The sequence below is a fragment of the Pecten maximus genome, chromosome 1 (genome assembly GCF_902652985.1).
Source record: "Pecten maximus chromosome 1, xPecMax1.1, whole genome shotgun sequence".
Classification (NCBI taxonomy): domain Eukaryota; kingdom Metazoa; phylum Mollusca; class Bivalvia; order Pectinida; family Pectinidae; genus Pecten; species Pecten maximus.
This window is the reverse complement of record NC_047015.1, coordinates 8,596,514-8,619,654: the sequence shown is the minus strand read 5'-3', so window position 1 is coordinate 8,619,654 and position 23,141 is coordinate 8,596,514. Positions and strand designations below refer to the sequence as shown.

The following is a 23,141-nucleotide window of genomic DNA, read 5'->3' as shown; positions in this document are numbered from 1 at the left end:
TACACAGTTGATCACCAAGATTAAAATCTTATTAATTTGTGAAGGTTTGATAAATGGTTTTATTTGCATTAAGGAAATTGATTATACTTTTCAGAAAAAGATGCATATCTCATCTTTAAAAAATAACTCAATTGCATGTCAGGACATTCCTACCCCCGCAATAATATGTAGTATATAATATGTACCAACCCCTACCTCTTGGTGGACAACCCCCTACCTCTTGGTGGACAACCTCCTACCCCTTGGTGGACAACCCCCTACCTCTAGGTGGACAACCCCCTACATGTTGGTGGACAACCTCCTACCTCTTGGTGGACAACCCCTACCTCTTGGTGGACAACCCCGTACCTCTTGGTGGACAACCACCTACCACTTTATGGACACCCCCCCCTACCTCTTGGTGGACAACCCCCTACCTCTTTGTGGACAACCACCTACCACTTGGAGGACAACCCCCTACCTCTTGGTGAACAACCCCCTACCACTTGGTGGACAACCCCTACCTCTTGGTGGACAACCCCGTACCTCTTGGTGGACAACCCCCTACCTCTTGGTGGACAACCCCCTACCTCTTGGTGGACAACCCCCTACTTCTTGTTGGACAACCCCCTACCACTTGGTGGACAACCCCCTACCTCTTGGTGGACAACCCCCTACCTCTTGGTGGACAACCCCCTACTTCTTGTTGGACAACCCCCTACCACTTGGTGGACAACCCCCTACCTCTTGGTGGACAACCCCCTACCTCTTGGTGGACAACCCCCTACCTCTTGGTGGACAACCCCCTACCTCTTGGTGGACAACCCATACTCTCAGTGAACCATCCCTACCCCTCAGTGAACCATCCCTACCCCTAAGTGAACCACCCCTATCCCTCAGTGAACCCCTAACCCTCAGTAGACCAACCCTACCCCTCAGTGTACCACCCTACCCTCAGTGTATCATCCCTGCCTCTCAGTGAACCATCCCTACCCTCAGTGAACCATCCCTACCCCTCAGTGAACCACCCTACCCTCAGTGAACCATCCCTACCCCTCAGCAAACCACCCCTACCCTCAGTGAACCATCCCTACCCTCAGTGAACTATCCTTATCCCTCAGTGAACCATCCCTACCCCTCAGTGAACAACCCCTACCCTCAGTGAACCATCCCTACCCCTCAGTGTACCACCCCTACCCTCAGTGAACCACCCTATCCCTCAGTGAACCATCCCTACCCTCAGTGAACCATCCCTACCCCTCAGTGGACCCCCTACCCCTCAGTGGACCATCCCTACCCTCAGTGAACCACCTCTACCCCTAAGTGAACCACCCCTACCCCTCAGTGTACCACCCCTACCCCTCAGTAACCCCCCCCCCCTCAGTGTACCATCCCTACCCCTCAGTGGACCATCCCCTACCCCTCAGTGAACCACCCCTACCCCTCAGTGAACCATCCCTACCCCTCAGTGACCCCCCCCCCCCCCTACCCCTCATGTAAACCATCCCTGCTGGGCAACGAAACCATCCCTACCCCATTGACCATCCCTACCCCTGAACCAATCTAACCCCCTCAGTGAACCACCCCCACCCCTAAGTGAACCACCCCTATCCCTCAGTGAACCATCCCTACCCCTCAGTGAACCACCCCCACCTCTCAGTAGACTATCCCTACCCCTCAGTGTACCATCCCTATCCCTCAGTGAACCATCCCTACCCCTCAGTGGACCATCCCCACCTTCAGTTTACCATCCCTACCTCTCAGTGAACCATCCCTACCCCTCAGTGACCCCCCCTACCCTCAGTGTACCATCCCTGCTGGTCAGTGTACCATCCCTACCCCTCAGTGGACCATCCCTACCCCTCAGTGTACCATCCCTACCCTCAGTGAACCATCTTCACCCCTCAGTGAACCACCCCCACCCTCAGTGAACCATCCCTACCCCTCAGTGAACCATCCCTACCCTCAGTGGACCATCCCTACCCCTCAGTGAACCATCCCTACCCCTCAGTGAACCATCCCCCCCCTCAGTGAACCACCCCTACCCCTCAGTGAACCACCCTATCCCTCAGTGAACCACCCCTACCCCTCAGTGACCACCCCCCCCTCAGTGAACCACCCTACCCCTCAGTGAACCACCCCCCACCCTCAGTGAACCACCCTACCCCAGTGAACCACCCCTACCCCTCAGTGAACCATCCCTACCCTCAGTGAACCACCCTACCCCTCAGTGAACCACCCCCACCCCTAAGTGAACCACCCCCATCCCTCAGTGAACCACCCTATCCCCTCAGTGAACCACCCCCACCCCTCAGTGAACCACCCTACCCCTCAGTGAACCACCCTACCCTCAGTGAACCATCCCTATCCCTCAGTGAACCACCCCTACCCTCAGTGAACCACCCCTACCCTCAGTGAACCACCCTTTCCCCTCAGTAACCCCCCCCCCCACCCTCAGTGTACCACCCCTACCCCTCAGTGAACCCCCCCCCCCCCCACCTAAGTGAACCATCCCTACCATCAGTGAACCACCCCTACCCCTCAGTGAACCACCCCTACCCCTCAGTGGACCATCCCTACCCCTCAGTGGACCACCCCCACCCCTCAGTGAACCACCCGTACCCCTCAGTGGACCATCCCAACCCCTCAGTGGACCACCCCTATCCTCAGTGGACCACCCCCACCCCTCAGTGTACCATCCCTACCCCTCAGTGAACCACCCCCACCCCTTGGTCCCTGCACTATGATTCACTTTCCACGATTCCCTATTTCCCCATCATGTCATTTTTTGTCAGAACTGCCATCTTATTTCAATTACAATGAAGGCTGAAAGTCAGATAAAGTCAAGTGCCCAACAACATTATTCCCGTCAAGTGATAGTTTGTACTCCCACACTTTAAAATACATTTCCTTTACATGTAAGTTATTTAACTTTTCCTCTCCTATCAGATTTGCTCTGACTTTGTTGTAACCGACTGATAATAGCCTAGGAAACTGCCTACCATGTTTTGATGTCGATGACATCCGACCAGTTTAACTTCAAATGATAACTTTCTACATATAAAGTATGTATATAATTAAACCATATGTTTGCAATGAATTTTTTTATTTAAAATGTTTATTAAAATCTTAGTAGCTATAGCAGGTTTATAAACATTAAAAAAATCCACGGGGAAGGAAGATTTTATACTAAAGCTGACAGTGCAAGTTAAAAAGCTTTCAATTGAGATTTATAAAAAATATATTAAGTTTCAGTATGGAGCGGTCATCGAATCTAAGAAAGTGCCGACATTTAAGTTAATGCTCTCCTTGGAGACACACACTTGCATCAGACTCCTATATAAAGGCCCATGAGTTGTCAAACCAGTGTTACTCTTTCAATATATGTGCAAATCGACACATATCTCAGCCTATATATGTCCGGTCTTGATACCTCTGCCCACCCCATCTCTTCTTGTTCTTTTGACCAAAATACCAATAGCAGAATATGGACATGAATAATGGAAATTAAATAGTAATCGATTATAATAATTTTTACAATCTAGATTACATTAAAAAATGGAATGATCCACTGAAAATTATAGCAAAAACAACAAGGACTACTACCTCAGGTGTTTCAGTTTTACGTCCCTATAAGCATGATACAAGAATGTGTAAAAACAGTAATATTTCGAGTTTTATCCATCAGAAAAAGAATACTTGTCAAAATATCACAAAATTACCGACACGTAGCCTTGCGGTCACTTTGCATGTGCTTTTCTGGGTAGGTGTTAACACGAAACTGATCATGTAATATATGTGTTATTGGGATCAGAATATATGTCAGCACTCATAACATAACACAATATATTGTGTGCTCTGACATATTTTGTCTTGTTTTTTATTCTTACCACATATATATCGTGATTAAACAGACAACACAAGGGAATGCAGACATGCAATAGTGATGGGCACCTGTGGTTATACTACAATTTTCAAGAGCTATCTCAGAAATGATTTCTGAAAACTGAAACTTTGTATACTTTTATACTTTTTTAATCTGAATTGGAACCTTTTTACTGGCACTGTCAGCTTTAAGAAAACTTCTTATTTGTATAAAAGAACTATCTCATTTTCAAATTCCTAACAAGAGATTACAAATCTTTGTGTCCACCATTGAATTATTTTCATTGGATCTCTGTTAGACGGATCTTTTTCTTTCCTTCCCTTCCCCCTTACCTATTAATCATTTGATATTAAGGGTAATTTGATAAACAAGAGGCCCATGGGGCCTGCATCGCTCACCTGGTTGGATTAGGCCAAATGTCAAAATAATGTTCATATTCAATTTGTTTTATTTGTAAATCTCTAACAATGCTATATATGGTTATAGTGTGGTAATCCAAACTGCTTTAAAGTTTAATGAAGTCCAGACTCTCTAAAGTCTGAAAGACCTCAAGAATTGCTTTTAGAACATGCATTCATCACCTTATGACTAGTAGCGATTCAAAGGAATTACCTCTATTTCCCCTATTGGGCCCCGCCCTTTTGGCCCCTAGGGGGTCAGAGTCACCATTTATGCAAAATCTGTTCCCCTTCCCCAAAGGATGTTTCTGACCAAATTGGGTTCAAATCCATTCATAACTTTATGACTAGTAGCGATTTAAAGGAATTACCTCTATTTCCCCTATTGGGCCCGCCCCTTTGGTCCCTTTGGAGTCAGAGTCACCATTTATGCAAAATCTGTTCCCCTTTCCCCACAGATGTTTCTGACCAAATTGGGGTCAAATCCATTCATAACTTTATAACAAGTAGCAATTTAAAGGAATTACCTCTATTTCCCCTATTGGGCCCTGTCCCTTTGGCCCCTCTGGGGTAAGAGTCACCATTTATGCAAAATCTGTTCCCCTTCCCCCAAAGATGTTTCTGACCAAATTGGGTTCAAATCCATTCATAACTTTATGACTAGTAGCGATTTAAAGGAATTACCTTTATTTCCCCTATTGGGCCCCGCCCCTTTGGCCCCTCTGGGGTCAGAGCTACCATTTATGCAAAATCTATTCCCCTTCCCCCAAGGATGTTTCTGACTAACTTGGGTTCAAATCCATACAAATTTTTATAACTAATAGCGATTTAAAGGAATTACCTCTATTTCTCCTATTGGGCCCCGCCCCTTTGGCCCCTCGGAGGTCAGAGTCACCATTTATGCAAAATCTGTTCCCCGTCCCCCAAGAATGTTTCTGACCAAATTGGGTTCAAATCCATTCATAACTTTATGACTAGTAGCGATTTAAAGGAATTACCTCTATTTCTCCTATTAGGCCCCGCCCTTTTGGCCCCTCGGGGGTCTGAGTCACCATTTATGCAAAATCTGTTCCCCTTCCCCCAAGGATGTTTCTGACCTAATTGGGTTCAAATCCATTCATAACTTTATGACTAGAAGCGATTTAAAAAAATTACCTCTATTTCCCCTATTAGGCCCCGCCCCTTTGGCCCCTTTGGCCCCTTTGGGGTCAGAGTCACCATTTATGCAAAATCTGTTCCCCTTCCCCCAAGGATGTTTCTGACCAAATTGGGTTCAAATCCCTTCATAACTTAATAACTAGTAGCGATTTAAAGGAATTACCTCTATTTCTCCTATTGGGCCCCGCCCCTTTGGCCCCTCCGGGGTCAGAGCTACTATTTACGCAAAATCTGTTCCCCTTCCCCCAAGGATGTTTCTGACCAAATGGAGTTCAAATCCATTCATAACTTTATGACTAGTAGCGATTTAAAGGAATTACCTCTATTTCCCCTATTGGGCCCCGCCCCTTTGGCCCCTCAGGGGTCAGAGTCACCATTTATGCAAAATCTGTTCCACTTCTGCCATGGATGTTTCTGGCCAAATTTGGTCAAAATCCAATTAAAACTTTTTGACTAGTAGCGATTTGAAGCAAATGTTGACGGACGGACGGACGGACGGACGGACGACGGACGGACGCTGCGCCATGACATAAGCTCACCGGACCTTCGGTCCAGGTGAGCTAAAAATGAAACTTAAGAACTTTCTGAGAAATTCCTATCAGTCTTAAAACACAACATGCAAAACAAGGGACCAAGGTCAACCGATCATAATCCATGACAAACTTTCTGAGAATTAGAGATTAACTTTTATGTAACTGTCAATATTCAAAATGGCAACATGTCACCCATTTTCTTTTTTTTCTATCAGTCTCAAGATTATATATCACCTGTTCAATTGTACCTACCTTTGTGTCAAGAATAGTCATTATGCTGTCTTTAGCAGCCTTTACATCATCTGGTTTTCCTATAACTTTTATGTGTGGGTCTGAAAGTAAAAAGGACAAACAACTTCAAAACACACTCTTGCAAAATATGTGAATAGATTTGAAATTTATTTATAGAGTCTGTTTGTCACATTCAATAAGACATCACTACCAGTGCAAGATTCTGTTTGTCACATTCAATAAGACATCACTACCAGTGTAAGATTCTGTTTCTCACATTCAATAAGACATCACTACCAGTGTAAGATTCTGTTTGTCACATTCAATAAGACATCACTACCAGTGTAAGATTCTGTTTCTCACATTCAATAAGACATCACTACCAGTGTAAGATTCTGTTTGTCACATTCAATAAGACATCACTACCAGTGGAAGATTCTGTTTGTCACATTCAATAAGACATCACCACCAGTGTAAGATTCTGTTTGTCACATTCAATAAGACATCACCACCAGTGTAAGATTCTGTTTGTCACATTCAATAAGACATCACTACCAGTGTAAGATTCTGTTTGTCACATTCAATAAGACATCACTACCAGTGTAAGATTCTGTTTGTCACATTCAATAAGACATCACTGCCAGTGTAAGATTCTGTTTGTCACATTCAATAAGACATCACTACCAGTGTAAGATTCTGTTTGTCACATTCAATAAGACATCACTACCAGTGTAAGATTCTGTTTGTCACATTCAATAAGACATCACTACCAGTGGAAGATTCTGTTTGTCACATTCAATAAGACATCACCACCAGTGTAAGATTCTGTTTGTCACATTCAATAAGACATCACCACCAGTGTAAGATTCTGTTTGTCACATTCAATAAGACATCACTACCAGTGTAAGATTCTGTTTGTCACATTCAATAAGACATCACTACCAGTGTAAGATTCTGTTTGTCACATTCAATAAGACATCACTACCAGTGTAAGATTCTGTTTGTCACATTCAATAAGACATCACTACCAGTGTAAGATTCTGTTTCTCACATTCAATAAGACATCACTACCAGTGTAAGATTCTGTTTGTCACATAATTCATACCATGTATTTACAACAGAATACTCTTAAGATTAATGACTTCAGACATGAATATTATGACTAAATCGTTTATGAGATAGTGTTCGCATACATATGCTTTACAATATTTATGACACAGTCGGTATTACACGATAGAACTGGCTGTGATAATAACAGTGATATTTATGATACAGCCGTATTATACGATAGAACTGGATGTGATAATAACAGTGATATTTATGACACAGCCGTATTACATGGTAGAACTGGCTGTGATATAACGGTGATATTTATGACACAGCCCGTATTACACGATAGAACTGGCTGTGATAATAACGGTGATATTTATGACACAGCCGTATTACATGGTAGAACTGGCTGTGATAATAACGGTGATATTTATGACACAGCCGTATTACATGGTAGAACTGGCTGTGATATAACAGTGATATTTATGACACAGCCTGTATTACACGATAGAACTGGCTGTGATAATAACGGTGATATTTATGACACAGCCGTATTACATGGTAGAACTGGCTGTGATAATAACGGTGATATTTATGACACAGCCGTATTACACGATAGAACTGGCTGTGATAATAACGGTGATATTTATGACACAGCCGTATTACACGATAGAACTGGCTGTGATAATAACGGTGATATTTATGACACAGCCGTATTACACGGTAGAACTGGCTGTGATAATAACGGTGATATTTATGACACAGCCGTATTACACGGTAGAACTGGCTGTGATAATAACAGTGATATTTATGACACAGCCGTATTACACGATAGAACTGGCTGTGATAATAACGGTGATATTTATGACACAGCCGTATTACACGATAGAACTGGCTGTGATATAACGGTGATATTTATGACACAGCCCGTATTACACGATAGAACTGGCTGTGATAATAACGGTGATATTTATGACACAGCCCGTATTACACGATAGAACTGGCTGTGATAATAACGGTGATATTTATGACACAGCCGTATTACATGGTAGAACTGGCTGTGATAATAACGGTGATATTTATGACACAGCCGTATTACACGATAGAACTGGCTGTGATAATAACGGTGATATTTATGACACAGCCGTATTACATGGTAGAACTGGCTGTGATAATAACGGTGATATTTATGACACAGCCGTATTACACGATAGAACTGGCTGTGATAATAACGGTGATATTTATGACACAGCCGTATTACACGATAGAACTGGCTGTGATAATAACGGTGATATTTATGACACAGCCGTATTAAACGATAGAACTGGCTGTGATAATAACGGTGATATTTATGACACAGCCGTATTACATGGTAGAACTGGCTGTGATAATAACGGTGATATTTATGACACAGCCGTATTACACGATAGAACTGGCTGTGATAATAACGGTGATATTTATGACACAGCCGTATTAAACGATAGAACTGGCTGTGATAATAACGGTGATATTTATGACACAGCCGTATTACACAATAGAACAGGCTGTGATAATAAAGGTGATATTTATGACACAGCCGTATTACATGGTAGAACTGGCTGTGATAATAACGGTGATATTTATGACACAGCCGTATTACACGATAGAACTGGCTGTGATAATAAAGGTGATATTTATGACACAGCCGTATTACACGATAGAACTGGCTGTGATAATAACGGTGATATTTATGACACAGCCGTATTACACGATAGAACTGGCTGTGATAATAACGGTGATATTTATGACACAGCCCGTATTACACGATAGAACTGGCTGTGATAATAACGGTGATATTTATGACACAGCCGTATTACATGGTAGAACTGGCTGTGATAATAACGGTGATATTTATGACACAGCCGTATTACATGGTAGAACTGGCTGTGATAATAAAGGTGATATTTATGACACAGCCGTATTACACGATAGAACAGGCTGTGATAATAACGGTGATATTTATGACACAGCCGTATTACATGGTAGAACTGGCTGTGATATAACGGTGATATTTATGACACAGCCCGTATTACACGATAGAACTGGCTGTGATAATAACGGTGATATTTATGACACAGCCGTATTACATGGTAGAACTGGCTGTGATAATAACGGTGATATTTATGACACAGCCGTATTACACGATAGAACTGGCTGTGATAATAACGGTGATATTTATGACACAGCCGTATTACACGGTAGAACTGGCTGTGATAATAACGGTGATATTTATGACACAGCCGTATTACACGATAGAACTGGCTGTGATAATAACAGTGATATTTATGACACAGCCGTATTACACGATAGAACTGGCTGTGATAATAAAGGTGATATTTATGACACAGACGTATTACATGGTAGAACTGGCTGTGATAATAACGGTGATATTTATGACACAGCCGTATTACATGGTAGAACTGGCTGTGATAATAAAGGTGATATTTATGACACAGCCGTATTACACGATAGAACTGGCTGTGATAATAACGGTGATATTTATGACACAGCCGTATTACACGATAGAACTGGCTGTGATAATAAAGGTGATATTTATGACACAGACGTATTACATGGTAGAACTGGCTGTGATAATAACGGTGATATTTATGACACAGCCGTATTACATGGTAGAACTGGCTGTGATAATAAAGGTGATATTTATGACACAGCCGTATTACACGATAGAACTGGCTGTGATAATAACGGTGATATTTATGACACAGCCGTATTACATGGTAGAACTGGCTGTGATAATAAAGGTGATATTTATGACACAGCTGTATTACATGGTAGAACTGGCTGTGATAATAACAGTGATATTTATGACACAGCCGTATTACACGATAGAACTGGCTGTGATAATGACGGTGATATTTATGACACAGCCGTATTACATGGTAGAACTGGCTGTGATAATAACGGTGATATTTATGACACAGCCGTATTACACAATAGAACAGGCTGTGATAATAAAGGTGATATTTATGACACAGCCGTATTACATGGTAGAACTGGCTGTGATAATAACGGTGATATTTATGACACAGCCGTATTACACGATAGAACTGGCTGTGATAATAAAGGTGATATTTATGACACAGCCGTATTACACGATATAACTGGCTGTGATAATAACGGTGATATTTATGACACAGCCGTATTACACGATAGAACTGGCTGTGATAATAACGGTGATATTTATGACACAGCCCGTATTACACGATAGAACTGGCTGTGATAATAACGGTGATATTTATGACACAGCCGTATTACATGGTAGAACTGGCTGTGATAATAACGGTGATATTTATGACACAGCCGTATTACATGGTAGAACTGGCTGTGATAATAAAGGTGATATTTATGACACAGCCGTATTACACGATAGAACAGGCTGTGATAATAACGGTGATATTTATGACACAGCCGTATTACATGGTAGAACTGGCTGTGATATAACGGTGATATTTATGACACAGCCCGTATTACACGATAGAACTGGCTGTGATAATAACGGTGATATTTATGACACAGCCGTATTACATGGTAGAACTGGCTGTGATAATAACGGTGATATTTATGACACAGCCGTATTACACGATAGAACTGGCTGTGATAATAACGGTGATATTTATGACACAGCCGTATTACACGGTAGAACTGGCTGTGATAATAACGGTGATATTTATGACACAGCCATATTACATGGTAGAACTGGCTGTGATAATAACAGTGATATTTATGACACAGCCGTATTACACGATAGAACTGGCTGTGATAATAAAGGTGATATTTATGATACATTCATATTACATGGTAGAACTGGTTGTGATAATAACAGTGATATTTATGACACAGCCGTATTACATGGTAGAACTGGCTGTGATAATAAAGGTGATATTTATGACACAGCCGTATTACACGATAGAACTGGCTGTGATAATAACGGTGATATTTATGACACAGCCGTATTACATGGTAGAACTGGCTGTGATAATAAAGGTGATATTTATGACACAGCTGTATTACATGGTAGAACTGGCTGTGATAATAACAGTGATATTTATGACACAGCCGTATTACACGATAGAACTGGCTGTGATAATGACGGTGATATTTATGACACAGCCGTATTACATGGTAGAACTGGCTGTGATAATAAAGGTGATATTTATGACACAGCCGTATTACACGATAGAACTGGCTGTGATAATAACGGTGATATTTATGACACAGCCGTATTACATGGTAGAACTGGCTGTGATAATAAAGGTGATATTTATGACACAGCTGTATTACATGGTAGAACTGGCTGTGATAATAACAGTGATATTTATGACACAGCCGTATTACACGATAGAACTGGCTGTGATAATGACGGTGATATTTATGACACAGACGTATTACATGGCAAAACTTGCTGTGATAACTAATACTGCCGTGGGTACTATAGTTTAACAGGCTATAGGTGAGTGTAATCATATCTATCAAGTCAGTTGTTACATTGTCAGCAAAAAGGTACCAATTACAATTTCCATTAAAATCGGAAAAGTACTTTGATAGGCATTGTGGATTGTATCTATCAATCAGAAGCTGGCGACCATTTTGGATTAAGCATGATGGTAATTTTTTTTTCTGATGTACAATTACATGGCAATACCGATCATAAATACCATGTTTTGCTAAAATCCATTTAGTACTTTAATAGGAGTTGTCCGGACAAACCTCAACCAATCAGAGGGTGGCGGCCATTTTGAATAATGCATCATGGTCAATTTTTTCTTCCTTATGCACATGCAACTACATGTTATATTTATCATGCATACCAAGTTTTGTTGTAATCAGAACAGTAGGAGTTGTCCGGACAAGATTATGGGATGACAGATGGACAGATAGACGGACAGGCCGATTCCAATACTGCCCTCTAACTTCGTTACAGGGGGTATAAAAAAGGTGATATTTATGAAACAGCTGTTTTACATGTGATAATAAAGGTAACATGTTGTATTGAACTGTAATTACCCTATGACTTCAATATATAGTTCTAGTGATTAATAATCTATAGCGTGTAGATATGATGGTCCAGGTAAATCACTATATCTGTATTATTGGAAATAATCTTGAGTCATTAGCTTAAGGATTTCAATATTGTAATTTCTCAACAACTACAATTTGTTTCAAACAAAGGCAGCAGTCACCCTGTTTGACTAATTATGTAGGTGCCAAGCTCAATGATAGGGTATTCCTGGGCATTCCTGAGCCTCCCAGATACATGTATAGTTTGGACCATGTGTCAGCAATCCTGTCTAAGTAACCCTCCACCTCAACAACTTGCCAATCCCTCTCTATCTCTTGTCCTCGCAATGAACAGTGCAGTCTATTCTTTTTCAATATCAATAATCTCAAAACTAACTTTTTAACCCAATACATAACGTTTAAGTCTGTAAAATGTGCTCTTTAAAAATCTTTAAGTGGTTTGAGAAATTGTGTATGGTCATATCATATTGCCATCACACAAATATAATTACCGTTCCAAGGATGTATCCAAGTTTCTACAACTGATTTCCAAATGATTTCATTTCAATACCTGGAACCCTACATTTTGGCTTTATCAGAAAGGAGATTTATTCAATAATGCTCTTCAAACAGTTACAGAGACACACTACCTCATAGGGTTGAAGATATTCATGTGAAAAATATCAGTTTTCATGGAAACAATGTTCAAGTTGAATAAATAAATAAAAAAACTGGAGTATAGTTTAGCTTTCACGCTCATCGTAACATTAGACACCACCTCATTATTAGTGTACTGATAATGAATTACTCTCCAATTTTCATCAAAGAAAAATTGAATTTTTTACATAATATTCAAGGTAAAAGTTTTACATAGTTATATCATTTGAAACAGACTATGTTTTTGTGAGGATATACCTTAGATCCTATGTATTTAAAGAATCACAATCAGGTCCTGTCAGGTAAACAAGAGCAGGACTGGTGCCATTTACCCAGCCAGTGATCCAGGTACCACCTGTATGGAGCTGTGAATAATTGATTGTAGAACAATTGGTGTCACTGTAAGTCTACCTGGATTACAGTGTCACACAGAGTCAACCTTTATCATTGATAACTATGGCACACACCAGGTATCTACAATAGGTATCTACAATAGGTACCTACACCGGGTACCTACACCAGATACCTACACCGGGTATCTACACCGGGTACCTACACCGGGTACCTACACCAGATACCTACACCGGGTATCTACACCGGGTATCTACACTGGGTACCTACACCAGGTACCTACACCGGGTATCTACACCGGGTACCTACACCGGGTATCTACACCGGATAGATACCTACACCAGGTATCTACACCGGGTATCTACACCGGGTATCTACACCGGGTACCTACACCGGGTACCTACACCGGGTATCTACACCGGGTACCTACACTGGGTATCTACACCGGGTATTTACACCGGGTATCTGCACCGGGTATCTACACCGGATAGATACCTACACCAGGTATCTACACCAGGTATATCTACACCAGGTACCTACACCGGGTACCTACACCGGGTACCTACACCGGGTACCTACACCGGGTACCTACACCAGGTACCTACACCAGGTACCTACACCAGGTACCTACACCAGGTACCTACACCGGGTACCTACACCGGGTACCTACACCAGGTACCTACACCGGGTACCTACACCGGGTACCTGCACCAGGTACCTACACCAGGTACCTACACCAGGTACCTACACCAGGTACCTACACCGGGTACCTACACCAGGTACCTACACCAGGTATCTACACTAGGTATCTACACCAGGTATTTACACTAAGTATTTTATTTACACCAGGTATCTACACCAGGTACCTACAGCCATATAGGAGGGCACTTGATACATTTTACATATTACATTAGTCAGACAATGTGCATAGTACATAGTGAGTACCTCAGGGAACAGACAATGTCATACAGTACATAGCGAGTACCTCAGGGGCCAGACAATGTCATACAGTACATAGTGAGTACCACAGGGGCCAGACAATGCCATACAGTACATAGTGAGTACCTCAGGGGTCAGACAATGTCATATAGTACATAGTGAGTACCTCAGGGTAGACAAGGTACATACAGTACTACAGTGAGTACCTCACGGGGTCCGACAATGTACATACAGTACATATGAGTACCTCAGAGGGCAGACAGGTCATAACAGTACTAAGTAGTACCTCAGGGACAACAATTTCATACAGACATAGTTAGTACCTCAGGGACCAGACAAGTCTACACAGTACATAGTCAAGTACTACAGGGTCAGACAATGTCATACAGTACATAGTGAGTACCTCAGGGGCCAGACAATGTCATAAAGTACATAGTGAGTACCTCAGGGAACAGACAATGTCATACAGTACATAGCGAGTACCTCAGGGGCCAGACAATGTCATACAGTACATAGTGAGTACCACAGGGGCCAGACAATGTCATACAGTACATAGTGAGTACCTCAGGGGCCAGACAATGTCATACAGTACATAGTGAGTACCTCAGGGAACAGACAATGTCATACAGTACATAGTGAGTACCTCAGGGGTCAGACAATGTCATACAGTACATAGTGAGTACCTCAGGGGCCAGACAATGTCATACAGTACATAGTGAGTACTTCAGGGGTCAGACAATGTCATACAGTACATAGTGAGTACCTCAGGGGTCAGACAATGTCATACAGTACATAGTGAGTACCTCAGGAGGTCAGACAATGTCATACAGTACATAGTGAGTACCTCAGGAGGTCAGACAATGTCATACAGTACATAGTGAGTACCTCAGGGGCCAGACAATGTCATACAGTGCATAATTAAGATATATGTTATTTCATTATTTTAATGAAAATATTTCATCATGAAATACTCTTTTTTCTATTTACTACCAGGCAAATAATAGTGAATAAAGTAGTTTATTCTAATAATCAAATTAGTTAAATCTTTATAGATTTATGAAATACCCATGTTTCCAAGGACAGAATTTAAAATTTGAAGGTGTTAATACATCCCACCAATAGTATAAGATACAGTGACAACAATGTACTTTTGTGTACTCGAGACAAAAACATTATCCTGGGCAAGCTTCCACACCCTACACGATAAGCCTAGATAGACTATCACAGTGCTGTAAGATATTGAGTAAGAGATACACTCAAGTACTTTTAAAAGTACATTGAGAAAAGAATTAAATATCATTCCTCACCATTCTGTCAAGTAATATTTACACACTCAAGTATTTCACGGGAGTCAGCAAAGAACTTACATAACACATAACAATGACAGCCAAACAAAATTTTAATTTATAACATTAGTAAACAAAATTGGCACTTATAAGTATACAAGTTCATTCAAGACAACGGCTAGCATATTTACAGCACATGGTGTAGAACTCTACAAGTCCACCTTTGATATACTGGCTCATTTTGTTTTTAAACATCTGAATATACACGCTTTCTTGTAAATATTTCCTGTAAATTACACCCAAATATGTTTGAAATGTTAAGCACAATTACAAGTTCCTGTATATAACGGTTGGAAAATTGTCTGATATTTATAACTTGAGAAGAACTGATGTTTTCAATCAAGCATGTTCCTTAGTGAGATGCCTTAAGCCATCATTCATTTAAAATTTTTTTTTTAGGAGAAACAAGAAAAAATCTAGAATACCAATGTCCACAAGGACTCCTTATTGAACTGTGCTTTTAACTCCTCCTAATTTACTCATCAAGGACTCTGTATTGATCCGTACTACTAACTCCTCCTAATTTACTCATCAAGGACTCTGTTTTGATCCGTACTACTAACTCCTCCTAATTTACTCATCAAGGACTCTGTATTGATCCGTACTACTAACTCCTCCTAATTTACTCATCAAGGACTCCGTATTGATCCGTACTACTAACTCCTCCTAATTTACTCATCAAGGACTCTGTATTGATCCGTACTACTAACTCCTCCTAATTTACTCATCAAGGACTCCGTATTGATCCGTACTACTAACTCCTCCTAATTTACTCATCAAGGACTCCGTATTGATCCGTACTACTAACTCCTCCTAATTTACTCATCAAGGACTCTGTTTTGATCCGTACTACTAATTCCCCCATATTTACTCATCAAGGACTCTGTATTGATCCGTACTACTAACTCCTCAATATTTACTCATCAAGGACTCTGTATTGATCCGTACTACTAACTCCTCCTAATTTACTCATCAAGGACTCCGTATTGATCCGTACTACTAACTCCTCCTAATTTACTCATCAAGGACTCTGTATTGATCCGTACTACTAACTCCTCCTAATTTACTCATCAAGGACTCCGTATTGATCCGTACTACTAACTCCTCCTAATTTACTCATCAAGGACTCTGTATTGATCCGTACTACTAACTCCTCCTAATTTACTCATCAAGGACTCTGTATTGATCCGTACTACTAATTCCTCAATATTTACTCAACAAGGACTCCATATTGATCCGTACTACTAATTCCCCCATATTTACTCATCAAGGACTCTGTATTGATCCGTACTACTAATTCCCCCATATTTACTCATCAAGGACTCTGTATTGATCCGTACTACTAATTCCCCCATATTTACTCATCAAGGACTCTGTTTTGATCCGTACTACTAATTTCCCCATATTTACTCATCAAGGACTCTGTATTGATCCGTACTACTAATTCCCCCATATTTACTCATCAAGGACTCTGTTTTGATCCGTACTACTAATTCCCCCATATTTACTCATCAAGGACTCTGTATTGATCCGTACTACTAATTCCCCCATATTTACTCATCAAGGACTCTGTATTGATCCGTACTACTAATTCCCCCATATTTACTCATCAAGGACTCCATATTGATCCGTACTACTAATTCCCCCATATTTACTCATCAAGGACTCTGTATTGATCCGTACTACTAATTCCTCAATATTTACTCAACAAGGACTCCATATTGATCCGTACTACTAATTCCCCCATATTTACTCATCAAGGACTCTGTATTGATCCGTACTACTAATTCCCCATATTTACTCAACAAGGACTCTGTTTTGATCCGTACTACTAATTCCCCCATATTTACTCATCAAGGACTCTGTTTTGATCCGTACTACTAATTCCCCCATATTTACTCAACAAGGACTCTGTTTTGATCCGTACTACTAATTCCTCAATATTTACTCATCAAGGACTCTGTATTGATCCGTACTACTAATTCCCCCATATTTACTCATCAAGGACTCTGTATTGATCCGTACTACTAATTCCCCCATATTTACTCATCAAGGACTCTGTATTGATCCGTACTACTAATTCCCCCATATTTACTCATCAAGGACTCTGTATTGATCCGTACTACTAATTCCCCCATATTTACTCATCAAGGACTCTGTATTGATCCGTACTACTAATTCCCCATATTTACTCAACAAGGACTCCGTATTGATCCGTACTACTAATTCCCCCATATTTACTCATCAAGGACTCTGTTTTGATCCGTACTACTAATTCCCCCATATTTACTCAACAAGGACTCTGTTTTGATCCGTACTACTAATTCCTCAATATTTACTCATCAAGGACTCTGTATTGATCCGTACTACTAATTCCCCCATATTTACTCATCAAGGACTCTGTATTGATCCGTACTACTAATTCCCCCATATTTACTCATCAAGGACTCTGTATTGATCCGTACTACTAATTTCCCCATATTTACTCATCAAGGACTCTGTATTGATCCGTACTACTAATTCCCCCATATTTACTCATCAAGGACTCTGTATTGATCCGTACTACTAATTCCCCCATATTTACTCATCAAGGACTCTGTATTGATCCGTACTACTAATTCCCCCATATTTACTCATCAAGGACTCTGTTTTGATCCGTACTACTAATTCCTCAATATTTACTCAACAAGGACTCCATATTGATCCGTACTACTAATTCCCCCATATTTACTCATCAAGGACTCTGTATTGATCCGTACTACTAATTACCCCATATTTACTCATCAAGGACTCTGTTTTGATCCGTACTACTAATTCCTCAATATTTACTCAACAAGGACTCCATATTGATCAGTACTACTAATTCCTCAATATTTACTCATCAAGGACTCTGTTTTGATTCGTACTACTAATTCCCCCATATTTACTCAACAAGGACTCCGTATTGATCCGTACTACTAATTCCCCCATATTTACTCAACAAGGACTCCGTATTGATCCGTACTATTAATTCCCCGATATTTACTCATCAAGGACTCCATATTGATCCGTACTACTAATTCCCCCATATTTACTCATCAAGGACTCTGTATTGATCCGTACTACTAATTCCCCCATATTTACTCATCAAGGACTCTGTTTTGATCCGTACTACTAATTCCTCAATATTTACTCAACAAGGACTCCATATTGATCAGTACTACTAATTCCTCAATATTTACTCATCAAGGACTCTGTTTTGATTCGTACTACTAATTCCCCCATATTTACTCAACAAGGACTCCGTATTGATCCGTACTACTAATTCCCCCATATTTACTCAACAAGGACTCCGTATTGATCCGTACTATTAATTCCCCGATATTTACTCAGAAAGGACTTTTTATTGATCCATACTATATATTCATCCTTATTTACACAGTGAGGACTATTAACTCCTCAAAAATTTACTCTGCAAAATCTCCTTTACTGTACTATAACTCATCCCTATTTGCTCATCAAGGACTCTGTATTGATCTGTACTGTTAACTCCTTATTTATCAGGTTAGGACTCCTTATTATCCGTACTACTAACTTCCTTGATTTTCCGAGTAAGGACTCATATTCTGAACCTATCATTCCTTATTTACACAGCACAGACTCCTCATTGAACTGTACTACTGTATCTCCCAGGCTGTTTGGGTGATCTCCTACCAAAGATAACACATAGGAACCCTAGCAGGACAAGAGGGTATGTCCCAGGCTGTTTGGGTGATCCCCTACCAAAGATAACACATAGGAACCCTAGCAGGACAAGAGGGTATCTCCCAGGCTGTTTGGGTGATCTCCTACCAAAGATAACACATAGGAACCCTAGCAGGACAAGAGGGTATGTCCCAGGCTGTTTGGGTGATCCCCTACCAAAGATAACACATAGGAACCCTAGCAGGACAAGAGGGTATCTCCCAGGCTGTTTGGGTATCACCCAGACTTTTTCTCTACCAAATATAATATCCAGGAAGCAGGAGTATTGGGGGTATGAAGGCGGTTAGGTCACCTCTCTGGGTGATCCCTCGATAAGTGCCACTCACTCTGGTTCACAGTCAAGTCTGTTTCTTAATGTGTCATTAATTGATACAAGTGGACTGTTTTGGTAGACTGACACCTTGGGTGGCTTATTTAGACTCCATCCACACAACATACATTTTTATATAACAATTCATTTATAAATACTTAACAACAATCCAGACATCTTCAAGGTACTTTATAATTTGCATGTACTCATCAGAAAAAAAGTAAGAAAAAAACTGGATCTAATGAGGGAAAAAGGCTGGAAATATAACTGATTTGTTGATTTGTAAGAAGGGAAGATTAAGAGAGACCTGGCATAGTATGATAGAAGCATGTCAGTTTGTGGAACATTTTATCTCAAAATAATCAGCAGGGGAAAAACAACATAACCAGGCACAGTGAATTTAAACTAGGCATCAAATGCTGAATATATCTGATCATTCTTTTTTCTGTTGTCAAATTCAAACCATATGGAGCATAAAGTGTTTAAAATGGTGATAAGAATGTCATTTTCAGGTTCATGTATATTACTGGACATGTATTTAGGTATACAGAGCAACCCGCTTATTTGTATAGCCCTTTTTCCATGACAAAATATGCAATTAACCGGAGTATTCGTATAGACGGAGTTTGGTTTTAGCCCCTCTGATACACATGTCATATAGATCGTCAGTTAGGTACTCAAAATGGGCGCTATATGATTGTTTACGTTATTTGCATTAAAAATATAGATAAAAAAATTATTTAAAATAAAATAAAGTAGTAAATACGAAATACATGGGTTGTTATTTTTTTGTGAAAGTACAAATAAAAATATTTGCATACATTTCATTGTTTACTACTTGTCACTCTGGGTCCGATATCGGTCATACACACGTATTATCGTCTTGAGATGCGTTGTGTACCTGCTATGAGTATATTAGTTGTTTGATCATAGTTGATGAACTGCTGAAGCAATAGACTGTCTTAAATGACCGTGACATGTGTATTGTTGTTGGGGTTTGTTTAGGAAAAGGGTGCACACACACAAAGAGTTGTCGTTCATTAGACATATGCCCCCACAATGCAACGCACCTAGTAAACAATGATGGCGATCGCAACATGCCTCAGCGAGTGTTCAAGTGCACAGAACACAGGTTTGGATCGATGCTGTAACAAATAAACAAATCTCATCAAAAGATGAGGCATATAAATATTTTATTCAGTAACTCTTCTTTACAATGCTACTGATATGGTATGGATAATAACTAAATCTCAATATTGATGCATCGATAACCTGTAATGACGAATTGTGAACCAATGATTTTATAACGTTGTACATCGCGTCAAATCAATATGTAAGTTACAACACATTTCATAAAACTTGTATCAAGGAAAAATCCAAAAAATAAAATCAATAAATTTTTTTCAATTTTTTGGAATTTTTATATACCTATAAGCAGGGGTCGGTGTTTTAGTTGATGAAAATACAGGGGATTAAAATAAAAAGATAAAGAAGAAACAAGAGATCCCAGAGGGATCTTGGCGCCCACCATTGAATGATCTTCATAGGTTCCATGTCAGATTGATCTTTTCTCTACTTTTCCCTTCATTTTACTAATCTGTGCAAATTGAGACACCCCTCCAGTACTTTTCAAATAAGGGAATCCTAGCTATATAAGAAATTTGAGATTTAACGATGGCTGTTTGTTTGCCAGGTTGTTTTCAGGACAGACTGGTCCAAAAATGCAACACAAGGGACCAAGGGGAACCTACTTATGAAATTTGAGAAAGATCCCTTCAGTACTTTCTCAGAAATAGTGATAACAAACTTCAATTGTCAAAATCCAAGTGGCTGCCTGTCAGCCATGTTGTTTTCAGATTGGTCTTAAAACGCAATAAGCATAACTAGGCACCAAGGGAAACTTACATATGAAATTTCAGAAAGATCCATTCAGTACTTTCTCAGAAATAGTGATAACAAACTTCAATTGTCAAAATCCAAGATGGCTGCCTGTCGGCCATGTTGTTTTCTGATTAATCTCAAAACACAATATGCATAACTAGGCACCAAGAGAAAATTACATATGATATTTCAGAAAGATCCATTCAGTACATTCTCAGAAATAGCGATAACAAACTTCAATTGTCAAAATCCAAGATGGCTGCCTGTCGGCCATGTTGTTATCTGATTGGTCTCAAAACGCAATATGCATAACTAGGCACCAAGGGAAACCTACATATGAAATTTCAGAAAGATCCCCAATATACTTTCTCAGAAATAGTGATAACAAACTTCAATTGTCAAAATCCAAGATGGCTGCCTGTTGGCCATGTTGTTTTCTTATTGGTCTCAAAACGCAATATGCATAACTAGGCACCAAGGGGAACCTACATATGAAATTTGAGAAAGATCCCTTCAGTACTTTCTCAGAAATAGCGATAACAAACTTCAATTGTCAAAATCCAAGATGGCTGCCTGTCGGCAATGTTGTTATCTGATTGGTCTCAAAACGCAATATGCATAACTCGGCACCAAGGGAAACCTACATATGAAATTTCAGAAAGATCCCCTATATACTTTCTCAGAAATAGTGATAACAAACTTCAATTGTCAAAATCCAAGATGGCTGCCTGTCGGCCATGTTGTTTTCTTATTGGTCTAAAAACGCAATATGCATAACTAGTCACCAAGGGAAACCTACATATGAAATTTCAGAAAGATCCATTCAGTACATACTCAGAAATAGCGATAACAAACTTCAATTGTCAAAATCCAAGATGGCTGCCTGTCGGCCATGTTGTTATCCGATTGGTCTCAAAAGGCAATATGCATAACTAGGCACCAAGGGAAACCTACATATGAAATTTCAGAAAGATCCCTTCAGTACTTTCTCAGAAATAGCGATAACAAACTTCAATTGTCAAAATCCAAGATGGCTGCCTGTCGGCCATGTTGTTTTCTGATTGGTCTCAAAACGCAATATGCATAACTAGGCACCAAGGGGAACCTGCATATGAAATTTGAGAAAGATCCCTTCAGTACTTTCTCAGAAATAGCGATAACACTAACAAACTTCAATTGTCAAAATCCAAGATGGCTGCCTGTCGGCCATGTTGTTTTCTTATTGGTCTCAAAACGCAATATGCATAACTAGGCACCAAGGGGAACCTACATATGAAATTTGAGAAAGATCCCTTCAGTACTTTCTCAGAAATAGCGATAACAAGAATTGTTTACGGACGGAGGGACGGAGGGAGGGACGGACGGACGACGGACCACGGACGCAGGGCGATTTGAATAGCCCACCATCTGATGATGGTGGGCTAAAAAATAGGGACCTGAGAATTTTATGCAAATAAGCGGTTTATTCAAATAAGCGATATGCAAATAAGTGGGCTCCTCTGTATTACCTGACATGTGATTTAAGTATATTACCTGACATGTATTTTAGGTATATTACCTGATATGTGTTTTAGGTATATTACCTGACATGTATTTTAGGTATATTACCTGACATGTTCT

General features: G+C 40.3%; 1 protein-coding gene across 14 annotated transcripts in view; it reads right to left on the bottom strand.

Moving 5' to 3' along the window:
- Window positions 1–23,141, bottom strand: part of LOC117323947 (protein bicaudal C homolog 1-B-like) — a 136,750-nt gene that overhangs the window by 48,628 nt on the left and 64,981 nt on the right. For all 14 annotated transcript variants that reach the window (XM_033879575.1, XM_033879493.1, XM_033879591.1 and 11 more), the window contains exon 4: window positions 6,207–6,286. In XM_033879575.1, the coding sequence (XP_033735466.1) occupies window positions 6,207–6,286 (80 nt within the window). The remainder of the gene's footprint in view (window positions 1–6,206; window positions 6,287–23,141) is intronic.